This window comes from Toxotes jaculatrix, chromosome 14 (genome assembly GCF_017976425.1).
Source record: "Toxotes jaculatrix isolate fToxJac2 chromosome 14, fToxJac2.pri, whole genome shotgun sequence".
Taxonomy (NCBI): domain Eukaryota; kingdom Metazoa; phylum Chordata; class Actinopteri; family Toxotidae; genus Toxotes; species Toxotes jaculatrix.
Genome location: NC_054407.1, coordinates 9,293,595 through 9,317,726, shown reverse-complemented (window position 1 = coordinate 9,317,726; position 24,132 = coordinate 9,293,595). Strand labels below are relative to the sequence as shown.

Here is a 24,132-nt window from a genome sequence, read left to right as displayed (position 1 = left end):
AAAGGGACAGCTTCTTGAATATGAGTCTAACAGAGACTTTTTGTCCCCACTGGTAAAGGGACAGGTTTGTCTATTAGAGCACAAATGGAGGAGTGAGACAAGAAGTGCAGGCATTAAGATGAGTATTTCTTTGTCCTGCTACTCTCCCTAATCTAAAAAACAATCTTGCAGCTAAATTGTTCAGTATACTCTCAGTTACCTTGAGTTACCTCTCTGCTGCTGGTTGAAGATGTCAGAGGAGTAAATGTCAGATATTCACTATTATTTCATGAGTTTGGTAAAGATGAAACGAAAGATAACTGTTAGGACAGCTTCAGGGTTGTGAGTGTGATCCAAATGGGGTTGCCTCAAAACAAGTGAAGTCGTTTTTCACATGGTTGCAGGTGACTTGTCCTATTAACAGGGAATGACAGGTTTACCAGACCCTGCCTAGACAGAAAAAATGTACATTTGAAAACAAAATACTTATGAAATGTTAGTTACTTTGTATTCACCACACTCCCTTGTTATCTGTCTTCTTCTTTGCCTTCTGATTGAAAAGCCTTAGGAGAGGAGAACAGGATGAGGAGGAATATTGATCTCCCTTTAGTTTGTTTTAAAGTAAGGCAATGGAAAAGAACAGATTCATTGATGGAGTATTACTGGATCCACCTGTGACTCTGGAGAACTACAGTCTTAATTGTGCCACCAATGACTAACAATGAATTTGACAATGTGTTTCTTGTCTTTACAAGAATAGGTAAGTAAATGTGTACATATATAAATATATGTATAAATAAATTAAAAGATTTTTAACTACAATGATGAGTTTTGTAATTTACAAGTTTGTTGAGTGTATACTCCATTTATAATTTTAAGAGACCATGACCATTATTTTCCAAACTTGTCAGCCATGTCATGTTCACTATTTTCACAAAAGTTTTTGTTGTATAGGTTGGGTACAAATAATAATAATAATAAAGCAAAAAGCTAACTTTCATTCTATGCGCTAAACTGAGAAAGCGCTGTTGCCATGACAACACACAAACTTTGACATGGCGTCTCTTTTAACGGACCCGTTGTTTGAAATCTCTGGACGAGGTCCCTCACCTAATAAGAATTTTTATCATTTTACTGTCACAAAGTCAGATGTAAGTATTGATGTTTTTGATAAGAACTGTCGCTATTCTGGTTAAAAGCTCCACATTTTTACTATCTAATGGGGAAGGCGCTGTTAGACGCATAAATCACCGAACGTTAACCGTAACGGTCGCTAACCCATCGAACGTTAACTAAAAGCTACAACAATAGCTTAACGTTAGCGTTAGCTAGGTTAACAATACAATTATATTTCTTTTTGCTGCTAACGCTTGTAACAGGATAAAACTGTAGCTAGTAAAAGCCAACACTGTTTAACAAAAAGTGACTTCAACAAGAAATTTGTGGGTTTTCGTTGCTTGTTGTTAAAACAACACCAGTTATACTTTGACTTTGCATTTTCAGGTGATATGGAGATGGTGGACGATATCTCTGAGAACTGTGGACAGGTACTCCAAGCCTGGGGAGCTGAGGGAGTCTCACCAGGACTTCTTGGATGACACTTGGCTGCAGGGTAAGAACATCAGGGTATAGTCAGGGCTGTGTCTGCAACACACCCCACAGCCTGTTAACGTCTGAAACGTTTCATTTGTCATTTGTGTCCACCTCAATTAAGGGAACTGAGATCCTTGAATAAAACAGATTGTTAAGGGTACTAGCTTTTCCTCCTATGCCAAGTCAAAACGTCTGCTGTGAAGCAATTGTGAGCAATTAAACAAAGATCCCTTCACTGGATATATATTCTCAAATATCCTCAAAAAAATATCCTATATCCAATATCCTAAAAAAAGGCTGTTAAACATGAGTGGTGCCTCCATTGTGGCTTTGTACCAGTAAGTATGGGCAGTTCACACGTTTGTGTTAGTTTTGCAAAATGATGTTAAAAAGAAGGCACACAGTGTATTAATTTTTACACGAGGTATTTTTAAAATACTTACTGCCAAACTCCTGTGTACATAGCATTGAGGCTTTAATAGCGTCAGCCTTTGATAATCCTAGAAGGTTATAGTAGACCTGTACAGAAATGTCTCAGGTGTATAGTGGTCTACATTCAGATACTAATTCTAGTCTTGTCAGTATTATATGGGGGAACCAACTGAATTCTTGAAGATAAATGATAGCTAAAATAATGAGCTTCTTCCCAGGTGAGGTCGGTATGGTTTTCGGTCGTCGAATCTTGCAGTACACCAAGGCTTTGTGCCAAGGCCATTATGATTATCTGGAGCACCTGTCTGACTCGTTACTTCTGCGGATAATAAATTATCTAGAGCTCGAGGATGTGGGTCAGCTTGGACGAACGTCACAGAGGTTCAGGCAGGTGAGTTCTAGACACACACAACAAGAAATGCTGCCAAAAGTAAATTGTACCCTGAGATAAGAAACATTAAGTCTATTATTTAAGGTTTCACCCCTCCACATTTGATGTTCTGCCTGTCTCTAATGTGATTACATCATTATAAATCATTGTTATTAAAGCCTAAGTAATATTCTATTCTTAGATTGTTTAAATACATTTTAAACTATATCAAATACCAAAATCTGCTCTTTTGTTGGTTGCAGTATTCCTTATAATTTTTACTTCTGCTCTTCAGCTATGTGGGTCAGAGGAATTTTGGGAGCAGGCTGTGCGGCGGAGCTGCAACACAGTTTCAGTTGAGGTGGCTTCTCTGGCGCTTGAGGTGGGCTGGCGCAGCATCTTCTTCACCAGCAAACTACAGCTGCAGAAGTTGATCAGCCGCAGGAGGCTGAAAACCGAGGAGCACCAGGAAGGACAGGTCTCTGACCCGGATAAACAAGCAGAGGAATCTCCTGATGAAAGCTCAGAGGCAAAACAGACATCCAGTTCTGAGGAGGAATCTCACCCTGGCATCGTTCCTGATCTGAGCCTTGGCACTGGCGCTGGTATTGGATTTGACACCAGCTGTGATGTTGATCCTGACCCCAACCGTGAACCAGAGGCTGGCTCTGATTCCATCGAGCCTGTGCTTGAGCAGTTCTTGGAGGACATAAAGCTCTGTGGGGTGGAAACGCTGGCGCAGAGCAATGGACTGAGCAATGGTAGAGGAGACGGCAGTACAGAGCCAAACAAAACACAGAGTTAAGCCTTTTATCAAATGTTGAGTAAGTTCTGTGTGGTCAGGCTTATTGAACTGATATGCCATTCCGAATATTAACTTTTATTTGTGTGTGTATGTTGTATATTTGTTAGATATTATTATTCAGTTGTCAATCCTCTACAGGACATTTGGGGACATTCTCATTAGTATGTCCATAGTGCCATGGCTTTTCTGACTTAGCATTAATAAGACCAGAAAAAGATATAGGAAGACATTGTATATCATATTAATTGTTAATTGTAAAATGCAAGTTGTATTATAGAATACTGTAAGTTGTAAATTTAGAAATTAATTTTAAAATACAATATCCAGTTCTACTGTCTACGGCTAATGTCATTCATGAACCAATTCTGAGTAAACCCTTACTATCTACTTGCCACTTTGGCTCGAGGGGACACAAACATGGTAAGTAATGGAAAGGTATTTGTATGTGAAAATTTTTAGTTACAAAAATCTGTATGATGCTTCACTTCAGTTGGGAGGGGGATTCTTGAATAACTCTTGATCCAGAATTATTCAAGAACAGCCACTCGTAGCATACGTAGGAGTTAATTCCTGATTTGTTCCTTTGCAACTAGGCAGAATTTTTGTGCAGCTTATTGTTAATTTGGACCTTTTTACTCATCCTTTGTTTTGCTTTCATGTGTGTTAACCAGGCCAGTGTTGTATTCTGAACTGGCAGGAGTTGCTCTTTCTGACCAATTAGAAAAACCAGTATTTCCCCAGAGCATGTCTGTGAATGTTCTCATTCATCCAGGTCATTGTTCTCTCTCTCTCAAATTGTGCTTAACAAAATTTTACATTTCATTAGTGAATCTAATTTATTATTATCACAGCTATGTTAATAGTATTACTGATAAATGTACTCCCTCATATGTTAACTGCCTTTTATTTTGTATTAATGATGTTTTATTTTTGTGATAAACATCAATAGTAGCTTATATAAAAGAGCTATTTATACCATGCTCTGGGGTCTCTCTCTCAAATTGAATCGAAGGCAACTGGACTTGTATTTGTCTGGGAAAACGTTTTGCCTCTTATCCAAGGGGCTTCATCAGTTCCTATGCAATAGGATGGTGCTGAACACCTTATCCAAGGGGCTTCATCAGTTCCTATGCAATAGGATGGTGCTGAACACCTTATCCAAGGGGCTTCATCAGTTCCTATGCAATAGGAACTGATGAAGCCCCTTGGATAAGAGGCGAAACGTCTTCCCAGACAAAGACAAGTCCAGTTGCCTTCAATTCAATTTGAGAGAGAGACCCCGGAGCATGGTATAAATAGCTCTTTTATATAAGCTACTATTGATGTTTATCACAAAAATAAAACATCATTAATACAAAATAAAAGGCAGTTAACATATGAGGGAGTACATTTATCAGTAATACTATTAACATAGCTGTGATAATAATAAATTAGATTCACTAATGAAATGTAAAAATTTTGTTAAGCACAGTTTCCAGACCTGGTAGAAAGAGGTGTCTTTAAGGCTGAAAAGATAAGTTTCCTTTTTGATAAACACACAGAGCAATAATTTCTATTTACAGGCATTGCTATCATGATGTAACTGTAACTGACCCAGTGGATCAGTTACAGTTACATCATGATGTGGATTCCTAGAAGACACAGATAATGTCTGTGAGTTTTGATGGGATTATGAGTGTGGTGTGCTCAGAACGAAACAGCCCCCTAGGGGGCACAAGCTGCTAGTGCTAAAGGTCCACCCTGTGCTCAGCTCACACTGACATCATCTGTATCATCACTCTCTGCCTCCCGGTTTGTCTGGCTTTGCTTTATGTTGGTACGCTCTACACCTTGGCAGCTATGTTAATTGGAAAGCTGTTAGGTTAAGGTTGAAACTAAAGTCTTACGGTGAAGTGTATTTTCTGAAATGCAAGAATAGCATTGATTAAAGACATAATTAAACTGGACTCCGACAGTTTTCACAGAAATATCCCAGAATCAGCTGAGGTCTTGTGCTAGTTACTGAAACTTAGATGGTTTTAGGCTGAACACCCTGAGCTTCAGACAGTTGGAGCAGGGATTAGCCAGAAGTGAGTAGCAGCCACCTGTGCTACTGGCCTGCACTGCGTCTCCTTAAAGGGACATTTCACCACTAATTCTGATTGTAAGTCGTCTGTGGTCATGCCTCTCAGAATTCTTTTGGTTCTGCCTTGTCTCCAGACAGCATGCCTGTCAGGTTTAGGAGTTCCTCAAAGTCCTGAAACAGTTCACCACCCTTTTATGAAAATTTCTGGGTCCTGTCTGGTGAATGAATGATTACAGAAGGCTTTCTATAGATGTCATCTTCCTTTGCCTCTTGCTGCACCCAAACTTTCAAATTTTGAACCACTTCAGTCATTGACTTCTCTGACCTGTCGGCACCTTTCTACTAAGTCTGGAGTTCTTGATGTCAACCAGATGTGGATAACGTCCTTTTCACACCAACTTCTTTGGGTTGCAGACCACAGGCTTTGCACAGTGTAAGTTTTGAACAAGATGGCACCTGACTCCAAGTTCAGAAGCCTCAGCTCTGCCTGGTTTTAGGGGACGTAGCAGTTGAAATATGGACAGAGCCCCCTAATTTCTAGCAAACGCTCACGTTTGGGTCCTCAGGCCCTATGTTGAGCATGAGTCTTACCTGCAGTTTACCCCATTTAAAGTAACATGGCAACATACCTCTCTTGTTGCTGATAACCTCGAGACACATTGCAGTTGTGCAAGTGTTATGTGTTTCTGTATTTTAGCTGGTGCTATGAACTTGATTTGTAATCACTCCCAGAAAATTACCTTTTTGTTACATTCCCAACTTCCCACTGCCCTTTTGTGAACACCTTTCATCTTTCTGCCTCTTTTTGTGGAAAGCTTGAGAGAGGCCATAAGAGGATGGAGTCAGACCACGTAAAGACCATAGAGTGGGCCATGTGGGAAATAGGATGAAAATGCTCTGCTCATCTTAACCTTTACTCCTCCTTGGGCCAGGCTAATCCTTCCAAGGTTAAACAAGCAGGCTGCTCAAAGATCAAACAAATAAATCAGAAAAGGCCAAACATCTAAAACATAGAGAGAGAAAAGGAGTTACACAAATATCTCTCATGTATATATGTACTTCTTGTCAATTTGTCAATAACTCTCTTAATCTCTATTGTCACCACTGCATTACTTAATCCCATGTTCCTTTTTGTGACACTTTGTTGAAGGCTGGGACCATACATCATTTTTGAATGAATGCATTAATTTGTGATGGCTCAGCAGGGATCCTCTGTAGAGTAAATGGGAAACCCACAGAGTGACGTGTGAGCTCTCAGCTTACCTCTCTCTGCCTTCCCTGACCCGGTAAAAGATGAAACCTGTGTACTCTTTTCATCCACTCAGGAGGCTTAAGTGCTTTACTGACACTATGATCCATTTACAACATGACTGGCAATTAACACATCAGATATTTATGGCAGATCTCCTTAAGAGGCGAGACGACTTCTTTCTTTTCTAAAATTTAGAATTTTAAATTATAGTTTGGTTACTAAATGAAATGCCATTTGAATTAAGCTCCGTGTGCACGTGTATGTCTGTTCATTCCTTCCTCTGTGTCACTGTTCACTGTGTATTTCCTTTTTGGGACAAATCCAACTAAAATCAGCATTTCACCTTGAAATTTGTGATCTAATTTCACTGATTGCTGAGATTTTTTTTTTCTAAAAACATTTTACCAACTTCAACTTCCCATGTAGAGCAACCAGAGTGGAAGTGGGTAAAACAATTTTACTTACTTCCACTCTGGTTGCTCTACATGTATATCAGCCTGGGCTTTTGCAAGTCAAAGGTCTGTGTCTGGAGCTCTCTGCCAACAAGCAAAGCCCCTGATCTTGTGCACAGCACTGACAGATTGAGACCATTTGAGAAAGGATTAGCTAATATTATCTGAGGTTTATCGTACTGAATTAGCCAACAATACCATAGCTGTAGCGTAGGGTTACTGCCAACAGCTACAACAGAAGGAAAACGCTAATGATCATATTATATGTGTAAAAATTAAGAACACCTGTCTGGTTTTAGTTAAGTGATGCAGCAGTGAAATCCAAATGTTGACTTATTCTAATACATATAGTATATGCACCTGTAACAAAATAACAGATTCACACAGAAAGCTAATGTATGTTTTAAGCTCAATCAGAAAAATAACTGTTTGCCTAAACTGCTTTGGCTTTCCTCTCCTGTGTGTATAGTATCGCTGTTGGGTATCAGGTGTATCACAGGTCCTCAGTTTAACCTCAGGCCCGTCACATGATTAAGGTCATACTCCTCAGGCTTTTTATAAACGGACCAGTAGAAAGAAGCTCTGGTGCCACATTGATCTGATCCTCTCAGTCTCTGTGTTGACTCTTGCCAACCAATCCTACATTGATACCTGGCTTTCAAAAAATGGGTAGTGTAGGAACAGAAAATTCATCAATTTGTGTTTTTTTGGTTATGTATATGTATATAATTTTTTTTTTCTTAACAATATTATGTTGTTTCTCAGTTGCTGAATGGAAGTGAACTTGATGGTGGAGAAACCATTAGTTATTTGATTACTTGTGAGTGTAATGTCACTTATGGCATCCCTCTAAGTGCCCGATGTTACTCTACAAAAATGTCAGCATCAAAAACATATAGCAGATAGTTTGGATGACAATAATCCATGTGTCTATTTAACAAAGACTCAATTTAAAATTATATATACGTCTGACTAACTAAACTAAATATTTATAACATTTTGTTTTGACAAAATATGGTAATAATATTTGTATAAGAATTTTTAAAATGTTCAAGGTAGATGTGATTGTAAAGTGGTGGTCACTGATGAATGTTGGTGAATTATGAGAATGAAAGCATGAGGGCAGAAAAAGTAGGAAAGAGAAGAAGATGAGGATGCATGGGGATATTCAGCCATATCTTAGATCCATGATTTACTATTTTGACTGCCTCAGTGAAAATATTTCATGATCATTCTGCTCAAGCCTCCAACTACAATGTGAGAGCAATTTTCTGCTTCTTTTTGTAACTTTCACGTTCACTTCATCTTACCACTAAATGCATAGTCAACAGCCCAATGGACCACTATAAGAGACTGCCGAACACCATGAACAAATATAGAGGGCTACAAAGCCTCTTAGGACAGAGCCCGCTTATGATTCCCTTTCCGTGCACAGCATCCTTGAATAGACCACACAAAGATCCTTAAGCCAAAATCCCTCCCTGGTATTTAATTCTAAATGAGTAATTACTGGGTGTGTCAGTGTGTCTTAGGTTTGCAGGTAGGTTGGGTGCAGGAGCTCATTTGCACGCTGGATTCGGAGAGAATTGCACTCTCACACAAACATATTTTGAAAGACACCGCACCGGCTTTGAGAGGGTATCCCTGGGGAGCCACTGAAGAACCCAGTCACTTAGGGGGGACAGACCACAAACAACCGCCAAGATGTGTGACATGGGGGGACTGGATAACCTGGTGGCCAACACGGCCTACCTAAAAGCCCAGGGTGGTGATGACAAGGAGATGAGAAAGCGCCGTCGAAGCTTGTCTCTCCCCAAGCCTGATCAATGTGCTGCAGTACGAGGTTCCATTGACAAGGACTTTACATCAATTTGTGAAAGACAGCCTATTGGCAAAAAGTTTTTCCGTGAATTCCTGGCAAGTAACAATGAATTTAAGCTTGCTGCTGATTTCCTGGATGAGCTCTATGATTGGGATCTGGCTGAAGGTGCAACAAAAGACAAGGCACGCCAAAATATGATCAGCAAGTATTGCAAAGCTGACTCCAAGAACTTCCTGACGTTTCTTACTGGGGATGCTTCTGAGAAATGCAAGTCTGTGACAGACGCCAACTTTGAAGAGGTGATGAAAGGCAAAGTCCAAGAAGGTGTAAGAGAATTTCTGAAAGGCAAACCTTTCACAGATTACCAGGCCAGCCCATTCTTTGATAAATTCCTCCAATGGAAAGAATATGAGAAGCAGCCCATCAGTGACAAGTACTTCTATGAATTCAGAACTCTGGGAAAAGGAGGCTTTGGAGAGGTAAGCATGCAAATAAATCTACATTTAATTTTCTAAAAATCTGTTGAAATGTTTGTTATAGCAAATAATTTACTTATAAAAACTGATTTTGGTTGCACTCAGGTATGATGTCATTGTCAATTTTAAAAAATTGTATTACCTTCATTTTAAAAAAAATAATTTAACTGCCAGATAATGCGCATTCAATATCTTTTGGGACTGTAATGATGCTGCTACAGTGGAGTAATGCAGTGCATTATCAATGTCATCTTTGAAAAACCCCTAATGAGGAACCCAGGCTTTATAGCATGCTAAAGGATATTCTAGGACAAGAGATCACTCCTTACATAATTGTGAGGATTTACCATGTCTCAAGGTGACCATGAAGTTATGTGGCATACAGGTATACTTAGCAAATTTCAGAAAATAGAAAAAAGTTTTTAATAGAACAATTGTTTCAAGGTTCTCATTTTAAAAGACAAACTGTGATGTAAATGTATGAAGAGGTTTTCATTTCTGCACAAGTGACTATGTAAACTGCAGGACTAGAAAAAAAAGCAGCGAGTTTGTGTGAATGACATATATTGTTATGATGATCATGTCATTTAAAAGTTCTGAATAACATTTGAAGATGCCTGAAGAAAATCAGGGGCACATTGTTATCCTGTGATGGCTCAAGTTGACAGGGTCAGATGCAAACAAGATTGTGTAATCTAAGTTAAAATTTAAGACACATTACTGATATGCATTGTAAAAAACAGTGGACCTACAATCGACCCTTGAGGAACCCCTTTGCTGAGTCAAGCTCTTAGCAACTAGCCTGAGTATACAACCCAAAAGAAAGCAACTTGTGTAACTAAATGCTAAGCAAGAAGTTTAAACATCCATTGAGAAAATTTTTTTTTTTAAATCACAGTGATATTGTTTAACATTATAATGTCATTTAAAACTATGCTTAAAGCAACTCCTTTTCCCTTGTCTATATTTGCTATGAATGATACTGTTTTCGTTTAAAGCAGCACATAAAGTTTTTGAAAGTTAAACTGTGAATCAATGAGACCAAAAGTAAATGTTAAAGATGTGATTGAGACAGGTGGCAAATGGACTGACAAGACACAGCTGGCAAGGGCCAATCTAGGCTGACTTCTGGAACCAATTTTCATGCCTTTAGTCCTACCAATAATTCTACATCAGTGTAAAGCGAAACTGTAAAATGAGACAAAGCAAACAATTCTCCCAATGCTGGTTTGAAAAAAGGAATGATTTGTGATTATAGTAATGACAAAATAGTGAAATGTGTCACGATATAGACTGATGATTTCAAATATCAATCAAATCTATTTTGTTTTCATAAGGGAAACCTTTTTCAATTATTTAATTACATTTTTTAAATAGAGGACAAATCACAGTCAGATTTTAGTTTTCTGACCGGCATGGTGCAGTGGTTCCTGTGCTGCCTAGAGGTCTACCTGTCAGCCTAGTACCAGTTGACAATGCTTTGTTGTTGTTGGAAATTGATTCTTATTAATCAAAAAGGAGAACTGGTTTAACATCAGCAATGAACAAATAATTTGTCTTTTTCCAGGTATGCGCTGTTCAGGTGAAGAACACAGGCCAGATGTATGCCTGCAAGAAGTTGTGTAAAAAGCGACTGAAGAAGAAAGGTGGTGAGAAGATGGCCCTGTTGGAAAAGCAGATCCTGGAGAAGGTTAACAGCCTCTTTCTGGTCAACTTGGCCTACGCATATGACAACAAGACCCACCTGTGCCTTGTCATGACCCTGATGAATGGAGGAGACCTCAAGTACCACATTTACAACATAGGCTATGATGGCAAGGGCCAAGACAAGGGCATTGAGATGAAGCGCATCATCCACTACACAGCGCAGATCACCACTGGCATCCTGCATCTGCATGCCATGGATATCATATACCGTGATATGAAGCCGGAGAACGTGTTGCTGGATAGCCAAGGCCAGTGCCGACTTTCAGATTTGGGTCTAGCCATAGAGATTGCTCCAGGGAAGACTGTCACCCAGATGGTGAGTAGATGTACACACAACAATGAAATGACAAATGTCGGTCTCTTCACTTCTGAAACACAATAAAGAAGTACACTACGTACACCAAGATGCACTCTCAAAGCCATTAGGATGCTGTTAACATGAGAGCATCTAGCTGGATGATGTCAGCAATGATAACAGGAATCATAATAAGACTACACCATGATGAAAGATGTCTGCCCTAAAGTGCCATTTCATCTGTTGTTCAAAGTCTTTGAAGCTGCACAGACTATAGGGAAGCTAAGAATCCTCCACTGATTCTATGTAGCTGATCTTTATATCAAGATCAAGATCAAAGATCAAAATCAAGATCTTATTCAAGTCATCATCTGCATGGTTGGGCTAGGTTTAAGGCCACATGAAAACTACAACAGAACAAAAGAACATGGAATCACTGGTTCCTGATCTCCACCCTGTCTGTGGTCACTTATCCACAGATGAGGCTGGAGCTAAAAACTGAACTCAGGTCCTTGGACAGGCTGTCAATCTTGGTGGGGTTTTTACTTTAAATCCGGACAGGGATTACTGGATTGCTTAAAGATCTGTGCAATGAGAGCCTCTGAATCCATTATATAACTCATTTGATCCTTTAGCAGTCAGATTATAGCCTGGCCATTTATAGACCACCATTTTGTGTAGGGGCTATCTTAGAGACCAGGTCCAGTGCTTGTTAAAGTAACAGCCAATAAGTGTAAGAAGGTTTCTGTCGGTAACTTGGCTGCAGAGATTTTGTTGTTTCTGTAGCGGTATTACTTTGAGAAAGTTGTCCTGCAGCTTCTTCCCACAGCTCTTTACATACCCTGTTGCCTGTAATTCTTCTTTTTGTCTTGAGGAAAAAAAAATACCATGTCATCAGTGAGTTCAGCTTGATGCTACACCACACTGGCTGCATAGGTGGATTCTTGCATTTAACTCGGGAGCACTTGGGCAAAGCAAAAAGGTTGTCAGTGTGATAGCATCATGATGGCCTGTCAGATCAAAGCTTGAGCTTTAACAATTAATCAAATCCACACAAAAATGTATATTATACAGATGTGGCATGACCACAACCGTGTGGCATGACCACAACAAATTACTGACAGAATAGTCCACACATTATTTTCAAACACTGTGTGTTTCCTTTATTCTCATAATACCTCTAGAATATTACACTACACCGGTGCTAACCAATGGATGACCTAAAAAAAAGATGAAGAAGTTTGCAACAGGGTTTCTTCAGGACTTACTTGCAGTAGCAAAGAGTAAGCTCTCAGCTCTATGGAAGTCCAATAAGCTCATTATCCAGCACTCTGATGCCCCTCAGCCAGCCAAAGTGACTGGGCTAACCTCCTATAGGCAAGCCTGGCTTTGGTCCCCTAATCTTCTTAGTGAGCATTACACAAGTCTGTCCCCGATTAGATTGACAGATCCAGGTAAAAACTTGCACTGAATATGTTTAGACATGTTAGTTTGCAAACAAGGTGACTTTAACTGAGCTGAAAAAAAATATCTGGAGATCTGTACCTTACATGACCTATGATCAGATTAATTCAGGTGATCATTTTCTAGCGTGTGTGATCATGCATGGAAAACGTTTTACCCCCTTTGACAGACCAGAGTGTGCACTTTCTGTATTTGTTAAGTTCAAGTTATTACAGCACACATCATCAACATATCAACAGCATTTTAGATTATCAAAATATGGGTGCATGAATTATGCATTAGATGCATGCCTAGATTCTGGCTGTTATGTATTTCTGCTGATGGCAATAGCATCCAGAAATGGACAGCCTTTATGTAAGAAGCTGGACAACTCAGTGGTCAGTGTATAGACACACATGACTCTTGACAGGTAGTAGGCTTAGCATTAGGATTAAGCTCCTGGTACTTGGCTGCAGGTGAGGTCATTCAGGGAGAGGGAGGGAGAGGGAGGGAGAGACGAGGAGGGAGGAGGGAGCAGAGGAGCAAGGAGAGAGTGGGCTAGACAGGGAAAGGCAAAACTTAAAGAGAGAAATAAAGAAGATGGTGAAGACTAGATCAAGGTTTTAAGGCAACAAATCTATATAACATTTGTCTATGGGAACGAGTGAAGGTTATGTCTCCCATTTAGGAAGCTGTTCTTTATAAGTCTGTCCATCCACAAGAACCACTTTCTGTTGTCTATGTTTTTTCAGGAACAAAGTTATGCTGTCCCGTCACATAAGTCTGTTAATTTCCTTAGACTGTACATTCACTGCTTCCATCCACATTTTTTATTTGGAGTGGAAATCTAAGGGTTTCTAAACATATAAAACACACTATGCTTTCAAACAAATGAAAAATGTTTAATAAAACATGTACCTTACATTCAGTCTACCCACCTGACCTCTCCTCCCTCCTCCAGGCTGGTACTGGAGCATACATGGCCCCTGAGATCTTGACCAAAACTCCATACAGGACATCAGTGGACTGGTGGGCCCTGGGCTGCAGTATCTATGAGATGGTGGCTGGTTACACACCTTTCAAAGGCCCTGATGCCAAGAAGGAGAAGGTGGAGAAGGAGGAGGTGCAGCGTCGCATCATCAACGAGGAGCCCAAGTGGGAGCACAAGTGTTTTGATGCTCCCACCAAGGACGTCATCCAGCAGTTCCTCAAGAAGAAAATTGATGAGCGCTTGGGCATGAGGTAAGAGGTTCTTGTAACTCTATACAGCTTTAAGCAAGCTGCATTGTGTTAATGTACACAGTGGTTTAATCTAAAATCAGTTGCTCATATAATTTGGGTAATCCTGGTGCAATGATTGGTAGGAAAGAGAGTTGGAATTTCCAGCTTATGAACTGGTTGAGTAAAGGCAACACCAAGGTGAGAAAACTCCCTAACCTTAGCTTAACCAAAATGCTTTGCTTTTCACATCACAAAGTCTGGCACTGCAGTTTTGAAACTCTGATGCAGAAGCATATTTTTTCCTTCTCATTAGGAACAACATGGAGGATCCCAGGAAGCATGAGTGGTTCAAGAGCATCAACTTCCCTCGTTTGGAGGCCGGGCTGGTGGATCCTCCTTGGACGCCCAAGCCCAACGTCGTCTACGCCAAGGACACCGGCGACATTGCTGAATTTTCCGAGATCAAGGGCATTGAGTTTGACGCCAAGGACGACAAATTCTTCAAGGAGTTTAGCACTGGAGCTGTGCCCATTCCATGGCAGCAGGAGATGATTGAGACTGGACTGTTTGACGAGCTCAACGATCCCAACAGGAAAGAGGGTGGAGGAGATCCTGACGACGAGAAGAAATCAGGCACATGTATATTGCTGTGAACAGCCACGTGTTTGATGTCACGTACCAGTAATAACGCTCAATCATTTGTTTGTTTTCTCTGTCAGGTGCACACTAATGTTGATGTAAGAGATGGATCACGTTTCACGAAAGAGGTGAGCACGAGCATCTGTGTTGAGAAAGATGTACCATCTCTGTCTGGAAAGGATGCTCATGGTTTAGAGATCTACTGCTTTCAAGGCAAGGTTCAGTAAAGTATGGAAGATGTGATGATGATATTTTGATCATCATCTCTCTGGCTCACAGCTTCTCTTGCAGATATATGTATCTAATAATGTAGATTTGCAACAGCTTTGACCATAAACGACTAGGATACTATTTTTACAACCTCTTTATTAAGGATGCTAGTGCTAGAAGAGAGAGTTAAAGGTCTTTGTGCCAGAAATACTATGTTACTTTATGAAGAAACTGTCTAAATCCAAACTAACAGTATTTGCAGTAGAATGATCGGCTGAAGCGATGCAGCTGCATTCAGCGTTAAACTTGAAAGAAAGACAAATTGGAACGAACACACGTCTTCTAGACCACAATGCTGTTCAGTTTGAGGATCTTCTAGTGGACTGCGTAAAGGTCACAGCATTTCATAGCACTCCCCCACCCTCCTCCACCCTTTATTGATGCCATCATAAGGTCACACTGTTTCTACAATGAAAAGTGCTTTTTAACCACATGTGGCAGAGATAGCTGTAGTGTTTAATATTACATGCTGTGATCCTAAACCTCACAATTAAGGCTGATCACTGCATTTACATCCAGGTGGTTTTCCATCTGCCCAACATTTTAGTTTTATAAAAACTATAAAAAGCAATTGTTGCATATGTATGTATTGTATATAAACTAAAAAAAATCTATATCTATGCACAGAGAGAATGGGAAAGATATAAGTAATTTAAAATTTAGGATTTGTTTTAAAGAAAATGAAGAATACCGAACACCTCTTCACTAAGTCCCTCTACTGTTGGTGCTATGAGGCTTAGCTTGGTGAGAAATGGATGCTCTTTAGCCCCGGGATGCTGGGATGAGAGATGAGAGCAGAAACAGCAGTTCACTGCTACACATGGAGGAGGACATTTTTAGAGGAGTTGGGCAAGAAATTCCTGTACCAGGAATGTACAGGTTGCCCTGTCCACGGCCCTGAAACACTGTGACACTTCAGGGCTCTTTTCTTAGTTTGAGATGAGAGTGAATAACTCAAACTAGCCAGATCCTGAAAAAAGGATTCCACTGCTATGTATAGAGACTTGGATTAGTTCAAAATAAAATTTTAAAAAATCCTTGTTATTCTTGTTTACTTGTGTCAGGGTAATTACTTGCTTAAGTTTTTAAATTTCCAGATCTTGGGCAGAGTTGAGTTTTTACAGTTAATGTTAATATGATATAAATATATGATACATGTACTTGTAAATATACCACGAGAGGAATTGCTACTATAGAAATATCAAATGTAAAGCAGAAATTTCCTTGAATATTGAATCATTTGAACAAAATTAAAATATGTCTTTTAAAATGTGTCTCTTTTCTGTGATTATGAATGTTTATGTGATTGTCTCAGTCTTAGTGTGTTGTCTCGAGGCCACCAACGTCAGCGAATGCCCCAAATTGTGCCACGTTACGCATGTTCCCTAGTCTATATATAACCACAGAGAAAGCGCTGCTGACGACTCTGGAGTAAAACCTAAAAATATCAGCTGCATTAATCCCTTTCAGTATGCTGACTACAGCCAGGCTGCGCTCCAGGCCTCCACAAATTGGCAAGTTCAACTCTTAGCTGATAAGGCGATAACCAGTGTTATCCTTGCGCCTTCTTTGCTTAAATCAGCTTCAAAGCCCCTCAGGTTCTGAAGAATCTCAATGCTACTGCCAAGTGAAGAACAGAAATCAGTGCCGAGATGATTATTTCATCACATTTTAACATGTTTTTTTGTGTGTGTGTGTGAGAGATGGTGGTGATGGTGATGCTTTTATCCCCAAAAACATTTAAACAGAAAAATATAATCATTTAGGAGTATTCTTTTCCAGCTTGAATTTTCAGTTCTAAGTAGTTTTGACATTTTCAACATTTTCCAGTTCATTTTTGCACACCTCCACTGCCCATAAGGCCAAAACATGGACAGATGAAAAATATCTGTTCAGTATTTAATTTTGTCTCCAATACCACTTGTTTACAGCAGTCTAATTCAAGGACAGAAAGAGCTTAGGGGACACTAAGGTGGATTCTTTCTCAAGCTAAACCCCGAGAGATTAACTCACATGTAGCAGGACTTGGGTAAAGACTGCTGTTGACAGTGAAGGACAGAGCTGCTGCAGCCTCAGGGCGCTGTGGGAGCTGGACGGGTGGAGGTGCTGTAAAATTAGAGCAGACAGGTGTGATTGGACTTCTTTTAATATGGACTTGATATACTCTGACCTCCACAGCCCGCGTAATCTCTGTGGGCACAGTTACAGAAACAAACATTCCGCACAGCGATTAGGCTGTAGTTTACGTTCCAGTAAACATCTACATAGTTAGAGATATAACAAGACTTGCAGGCAGGTATAGCAGGGGCCTGAGCACCCGATACAACTCGTAACCAAAGGTTCACTTACCCAGGCTGAGAACAATCCTGAATAAGACTTAAACAGGCGATATAATTAAAGGCTTCAGCTAGTAATGTTATTTCTGCCTTTGATAGACACATTTCAGCATAAACATTGTTCAGTATGACATAAGTTTATTGGATATGCCCTTACTGGTGAAGGTAAAGAGGCCGTCCCTGGATATTGTTGAAACCAGTGGCATATTTAAGTACATGGATTTGTCAACAACATCCACAAACGGGAAGCGTAAAAATGTCTCGCAAACCTTTTTCGTTTCTCTGCAAATGCTTTTGGCAGCACCATGTTGGGGCCACGCTCTCACTAACATCTTGTCTCTGGCCCCCTCATGTGGCAGCAGATTTGTGCTACACTGACAGTGAGAACATGATTGTGTGGTTGTTAGTTGTTCCACCAAAGTGAAATTTTCAGATGGGTTCAGTTTTGAATACACATTTTGTGCCACAGAACTTTTTGTTTTGTTTTTTTAATTTTTTCCTTGATTTTGTTAATTATCTTGCGTCCCCCACAAATTTATCTTGTGATCCTTTGGAGGGGGCTCGACCCACGGGTTGGGAACAACTAAACTACCAAACTGTGTATGACCTACACCTTATGTTTTATATATTAGTTCACAGAGGCCGTTTTCTGCTGAACCTGTACTTTTGACACATGTTTTATAATACATACTTCTGTAGTGAGTGGTATAATTTTGAATGCAATACTTTCACTTGTAATGACCCATTTTTAGATTTTTGTGTTAGTGTTTTGGTTTTTGCTTAAGGAACTGAATACTTCTTCCACCACTGGCAAAAAGCTACAGCCCAATTAAAAAGTAAAAAATAAACTTTTTTTTTTTTCAAAATCACTTTTATTCCACAATTTATTTCATCAGGTCTTAAGGCACCCTGAAGAGATGTTACAAGTTGGTCTTTCAAATATGGGTTCCTTTTAAGACTGTGTAAACATAGCTTTGAATAAGATAATTTCCTGTAAATCTTTGCTTAAATTATTTCTTTACAGTGCACAGACATTGTGTTTTGTGACAAAAATACAGTGTGAATTAAGTAAATATGGTAGATAGTGTATATATATATACATTGAAGAGTAATAGATTGGCAGACAATCAGATTAACAGGCTGAAGAAGAGCGAAAACTAACAAACAATCTTTGAGAACCAGATAGATATACAGATCACGTAAAGATATACAGTACATAGTTACAGTGAACTTTTTTTTTTTTTTTTTTGCAACGCTTTTCCAGCACCTCTCCGCCTTAAAAGCAATTTTTACACTGTACCTTCTGTGTGTGTGTGTGTGTCGCTTCAGCCGCCATCAACACGCAGCACCCCACGAGGTGAAGCGAGACAACTTATCTAGTCCTGGAGGGGGTCACCCACATGTTGGCTATTGCAGTGGAGAGGTGAGTAAACAGGAAGACGGGCAGACAGACAGACGGACATGCAGACAGACAGACAGACGGCACAAGACTGGGTTGTGGCTACGCGGACCACAACACAAAGATCTATCTATAATTCCCTAAATATGGTTAAGGATCACAATGTATTTATATGTAGAAAGGGACTTTGTAATTGGCATTTCATATACAGGGATACAGTGGCTATACTTGATTATCAAGGTACGTTTCTAAGAAGTCTTTGTGATGTGATAATGTGAATACTCTGGAGATGTGTTGGAAATGATCTACTTTCTCAATTATACTATACAGCAAGATAAAAATCCTCTCAACATCAACGGTAATACAGTCGTTCATACAGTTTGGAGAGATGAAAAAGACACTCTCTTTCTGACAGCAGAAAAATCTAAAAAACATGAAAGAAAAAATTGTACCAGCAACTACGCAACAGCTCCAAATGCCTTGGCTGCAATGGCTATAATTTACCTAGTCACATCAATACTGGAAAAAAACCAAACCAAACCAAAAAACAAAAATGAACTGAGTGAAGAATGAACAGTGCAACAGGTGAATGAATGAAAGGATGGAGGGATGGTCAGGGGCAGAGCCTGTGTCAGGCCAATGATCAGGGGATCTTTGAGGAGGTCAGCAAGGAATCGTGAAGGAAGGAAGGGTCAGAAATGTCATCAAAGCCGCATTCAATATCTGTGACTGGCTTCTCCACTGGAAGCCAAACTAATCTGCATTGAACCTGAGCCACATCCCAAAATGCAGTTTTTGTGACGTATTTGACACTTCCTTCCTTCCTTTTTTTTTTCTTTCTAATTCTTTAAACATAAATCCTTAGCAAACGTGGGCAGCCTCTGCACCGGGTTTCCTTTTTACAGGCTGTCTTCTCTTTTACTCGACCACCTTGATCCTGAAGGTGACACGGCCCAGGAACTTATCTCTGTCGTCGTTGTTGTTGAGGTCGGAGCCATCTACCCTGCACTCCACCGTCAGCTCCTTGTTGTAGTCCTCCTTGGTGAGCAGCAGCTTCACAGCCACCAGGGGCTGCACGTAATTCTCCTGTACCGGGGAAGAAACAACCATCTGTCAATAACGCGTCAGTGTGAGGTTGTTAGCAGACATGATCTGACTGGGGATAAATACTTACATGAGCTTTCTTGCCGTAGTAGGGGAAATACATCTTATCAATCCGCCCCTCCCTGGGGAAATATTGCATTTGAACTGGGCTCTCCTTCTGCAGAGAAGAACAAGTGTTAATCCATGTGGACTTGATACTGAACAAAATGTTATGTTAAATTACATCAAAGGAAACATTTTTCTCAGATCACATGAGACAGGACGTGAAAAAAAGGAAAGGAGATGACTCTGTTGACTCTGTGAAAATATTTAAATGATGTGGAAAACATGACGTGTTCTGCTCTAATCTGCAACAGGACATTTGTGGCTGAACATTACGCGGATTAGATTAAAATGACTTGAAAATGGCACTAGGATGGGTTTAGAGGCACCTGCATAATGGACTGTTACATAATATAAAATGTACCAAAACACCTACTGGCCTTATCCTGATAATTTACATACTTCTCTTACCCTAAAGCCATCAGTGACAGCATGCAGAAAGAAATCAGACACAAAACAAACAAAAAAAAGAAGGAAGAAATGAAGGAAAGATGAACAGAAAGAAAATATTGAGACTGTTATGGTCATCAGTGCTTTTTATGAGACAAATAAGAACAAAATACACATACAAGCAAGAGGCACATATATAGTTTGGACAAAAATGTTTACTTTTACTGTGCAGTTGATAAAGGGGTCCCCACGGGGCATCAGGCCAATGATCTGTGAGGAGAGGGAAACAGGAAGTGTTGACACTATGACGAGAAACAGATGTAGAAAAGCTGCTGCCTGTGTGGAATCAAAATAAGAAATTTATGCCCCCCCAAAAAATGTTATTCTGGGGATCAAAAGCTGGCAGAGAGGGAAGAAAAGGTTGAAAGACTCAGGAATAAAAGGACAAAAAAAACCCTGGGAGAGACAAGCCCAAAATCAGTGAAAGTGAAAGTAGGTGTTACCCTGTTCATTTTCAGCAGCACGCAGGGTTTTCCCTCAGAATATCCAAAGCTGGTGTCAGAAAGGCCAGAGCAAAAACTCAGGGAGCCTCTCTTGAAGCGACAAACTTTCTTTGTCATTTCCTCTGTGTTGTCCTGCAGAAAATAATCTCCTGGAGTGCAGTCCTCATTCTTCTCCTGCAGTGCATCATCATAGTCTGAGAGAGAGACGGAGAGAGAGAGATGGAGATGAACAGAAATATATTCACATATATGGCATGAATTAATGGGAAATGATTCAGGAGTTATCTTAACAGTTATCTGTTTATCAGGGAGAAGTGAACTTACCTTTCAGGAGGGAGTCCAGGTGTTGGACATATTGCGAATACTTGAGGGGGTCAGATTTGTTGAATGTGATGTCCAGTGAATTTGGACGAATCACCAAGCCTGCAACAAAGACATAAAGCAAAGTAAACACGGAGTAAATTACTAAATGATCCCAATGAGACAAACTAATGCACAGTCATCATTGGGGTTTGTCTCAAATTACACCTGGACAGTAAACATTGACCATCCACCTGCACCGCTGATATCACACAGGAAGAGACTTCAAAACAGGTCGATGCAAAAAGCAGCTGTAATGTAGCGCATTATTTTGACAGCATCTCATTGGTGCGAGTATGAATAATGAATGCCTCCAAGAGAAATGCTGCCACTTACGGTACCTGAAAGCCCAGATTCCTCCCCTGTAAACGCTGAATGTTTGAGACACACTAACCTGGATGGGGAACACGGTCTCTGTACCTCGGCACATAGTCATCCAGAGTGAGCAGCATCACCCACATGGTCAGGGCGAACATGCCAGCCAAGAAACAGTAGAAAACCAAGTAGAACAAGAGGATGAGGGCTGGAGGAAGTTAGAGAAACAAAAATAGAATAGAAAGAGAAAAGAGACATAATGAGGGAAGGAGACAGAGAGGGGGTCATGTATAATTAACTACGAGCTTTAACCACACACAGGCTTTGAGAAATGCCTTCAGATTTTCTTCGTCTTTCCTCGTCTGCAGGCTGAAGAAAGCTGTCATTTGAGCGTACTCTCCCTTTGAGAGAAACCATTTTGGAACAAGGGGGGGAAATACTACTCGCTGCTAACAAACGTGGGGCCGTTTCCCACCAGAGACCCTCAGTTTCCTAATCACATAAGATTTGGGGATGATGCTGCAGTCCTCTTAGCATCTGCTGCTTCATGTATCCATGAAAGGAGGAGGGGGGGGGGATAGAGCCATAGCTGTGGAAACATCTGACTCAAAATGGTTCACTACCATCCAGGCTTTCACAGCATGGATGCCCTCTAAGTTGACAGACAAAAAAAGGGATGGACCCCTCAGCTTCCTGCTGTACACCCCCCCTCCCCCCCTTCTCTCATTCCTCTCCAACAGTATCCCACAATGCACCTGCCTAGTGCGTGAAAGAGAGAGAAAGAGGAGAGAGGGAATCCCATTTGACCTTGACAGGCATGCTAATGTGGGCGGCCATGCAACTGCAATGGAGCATCCCACTGCACAGCAGCACAGGGGCCCAGGCAGCCTGACAGCCCGTGCTAGCCTATAGGAGCTGGCTGCTGGAGAGAGGGTGGTGTGTGTGTGTGTGTGTGTGTGTGTGTGTGTGTGTGTGTGTGTGTGTGTGTGTGTGTGTGTGTTACTACCTCTCGCTGGAAGTAACTGGGGAATCATTACATAAAATGCATGGCCTGATCAGCTATAGATTCAGCTCTGGGATGCTGTAGCACGCTCCCTCTGATGTGATAAAGTAATGAGGGGTTTTTAATCAGCTGGACACTGCAGTGTAAAAACAATTTCCCTATAATCCTGTTAATGCTGATGATAAATATTAATACAAATCTGTGCTGTTGTGATTGATCATCACCTGGCTGCTCATTTATGCTTATGCAGCAAAGAGAGACCGGTGCACACCTTTAGATAGCATCATTCATCTTGGTGAGCCTCTTGGTAAAGGCTTCTCCTTTACACCTTCATGTAGGCCTATGATGGCTCCCCTGCTAATCCATTATCTACATGGCAATCATCTCAATCCAGCCATACACACAAATGTATAGCAGGCTATATAATCAAGAGGCACACATCCATTGATGGTTTGAAAATGCAAAGAGGAAGACACCAGATCAAGCATAAGTCCCGTGAATGTCAAAGCACATGCCCTAACTGACTGCTGTATAACGGGGGATCCTTACCCCAGCTGCTGGCTGTGCGACCCAGCAGCTCCCCGGTCCTCGGGTTGTAGATGGAGTCCTTCCAGCTGGACGCCTTCTCCTTGTTGGCCGCTTTATCCTCGGTGCTCGCCATGATGGTAATAGATTTTTCTTCCTATTTTGTTTTGGGTTGTTTTTTTTTTTTGTTTTGTTTTTTGTGTTTTGGGTTTTTTTTTTTTTTGAGAGAGGGTTCCAAAATGTGTGCGGTTTCTTCTCCCTAAAAAAATGCAGAAAAGCGCAGCGGGCGATGTAATGAGGCGAAGAAGCCGGCGAGGCGGCGGTGAGTGGTCGGATCAATGGTTGGGAAGGAGTGGGCGGTGTAGAAAGAGAGAGAGAGAGAGAGCAGAAGGAGAGATATGCTCTGGTGGAACAAAAAAAATGGGGAAGGTGAGGAAAGAGAGAGAGAGAGAGAGAGAAAAAAAAAATCAGTGACGTCCACACAAACCCTGCCGTGGCAGCTGATGCAGTGCGACCAGATGGGTGTACATTGGTTAATGACGGAGAGACGCACGGAGACGCGCCGTCAGGCGCACAATTATAAACAGGGAGCCCACTATCTTTCTTATCATCAGGTCTCTTATAATGGCTGTAATGTTTGGGGAACAAGCTGGGATCTCCAGTTTTATTTAGATTTTTGTCTGCAAGAGGGTGGATCCTTCAACAAACATAAGGAAGACAAAAAAAAAAACGATTATGAAACTAAAGGATTGTATTCCTCGTCTGTGGTGCTCAGTAATGAACCTGTGGGTCTCCTAAAGGTATTTTATGCTCATGTTTCATATTCATCCTGATTTATTATTACAGGTTCACTCCAGCTCTTCTGCGTACAAGTCACCAAACCAATAACCAATCTAATAGGCAGGAGTGTATTTCGACAGCAATGGATGCACTGCTTATCAGTCTACAGAAAACACACACACACACACACACACAAACTCTCACACACGTATACATACATATAAGTACATAAATGCCAGTGATCAGCATGTTTGAAGCCGATGAGGATGTGACTGACTGGCTGTGCATAGATATTTGGGGCATTTGCCAATCCTTGTTGCTATGGCAATTGAGCACTACTGAAACTAGAATGTGTGTGTGTGTGTGTAACAGGGAGAGAGAGGGAGAGGAAGACAGAGGGAGAGAGGGAATACACAGAGTGCATAACTGTAAACAGATGTGTCAAAGTTAACAGAGAACAGTTTTTACCGGAGAGGTAGGGATGCTGACTTATT

The 24,132-nt window shown here is 40.7% G+C and overlaps 3 protein-coding genes across 4 annotated transcripts; 2 read left to right on the top strand and 1 right to left on the bottom strand.

Annotated features, from left to right (window-relative positions):
- Positions 1–1,034: 1,034 nt before the first annotated feature.
- On the top strand, positions 1,035–3,179 carry fbxo36b (F-box protein 36b). The gene is made up of 4 exons (XM_041055899.1): positions 1,035–1,130; positions 1,483–1,591; positions 2,223–2,395; positions 2,670–3,179. Exons 1-4 carry the CDS (start codon positions 1,035–1,037, stop codon positions 3,177–3,179), a joined length of 888 nt encoding a protein of 295 aa, XP_040911833.1.
- Positions 3,180–8,652: 5,473 nt separating this feature from the next.
- grk7a (G protein-coupled receptor kinase 7a) lies at positions 8,653–14,565 on the top strand. Its single transcript, XM_041055287.1, has 4 exons — positions 8,653–9,249; positions 10,814–11,269; positions 13,653–13,933; positions 14,226–14,565. The coding sequence occupies exons 1-4, from the start codon at positions 8,653–8,655 to the stop codon at positions 14,563–14,565; spliced, it is 1,674 nt and encodes a 557-aa protein (XP_040911221.1).
- Positions 14,566–19,329: 4,764 nt separating this feature from the next.
- atp1b3a (ATPase Na+/K+ transporting subunit beta 3a) lies at positions 19,330–23,233 on the bottom strand. Of its 2 annotated transcripts, XM_041054846.1 has the most exons (7): positions 22,883–23,233; positions 21,410–21,538; positions 20,980–21,078; positions 20,656–20,849; positions 20,372–20,422; positions 19,731–19,817; positions 19,330–19,642 (listed from the first exon to the last, which is right to left on the bottom strand). In XM_041054846.1, exons 1-7 carry the CDS (start codon positions 22,992–22,994, stop codon positions 19,475–19,477), a joined length of 840 nt encoding a protein of 279 aa, XP_040910780.1. In that variant the 5' UTR covers positions 22,995–23,233; the 3' UTR covers positions 19,330–19,474. The 2 variants fall into 2 exon arrangements, with proteins under 2 accessions (XP_040910780.1, XP_040910781.1); XM_041054847.1 differs by lacking the exon at positions 21,410–21,538.
- Between the last annotated feature and the right edge of the window lie 899 nt (positions 23,234–24,132).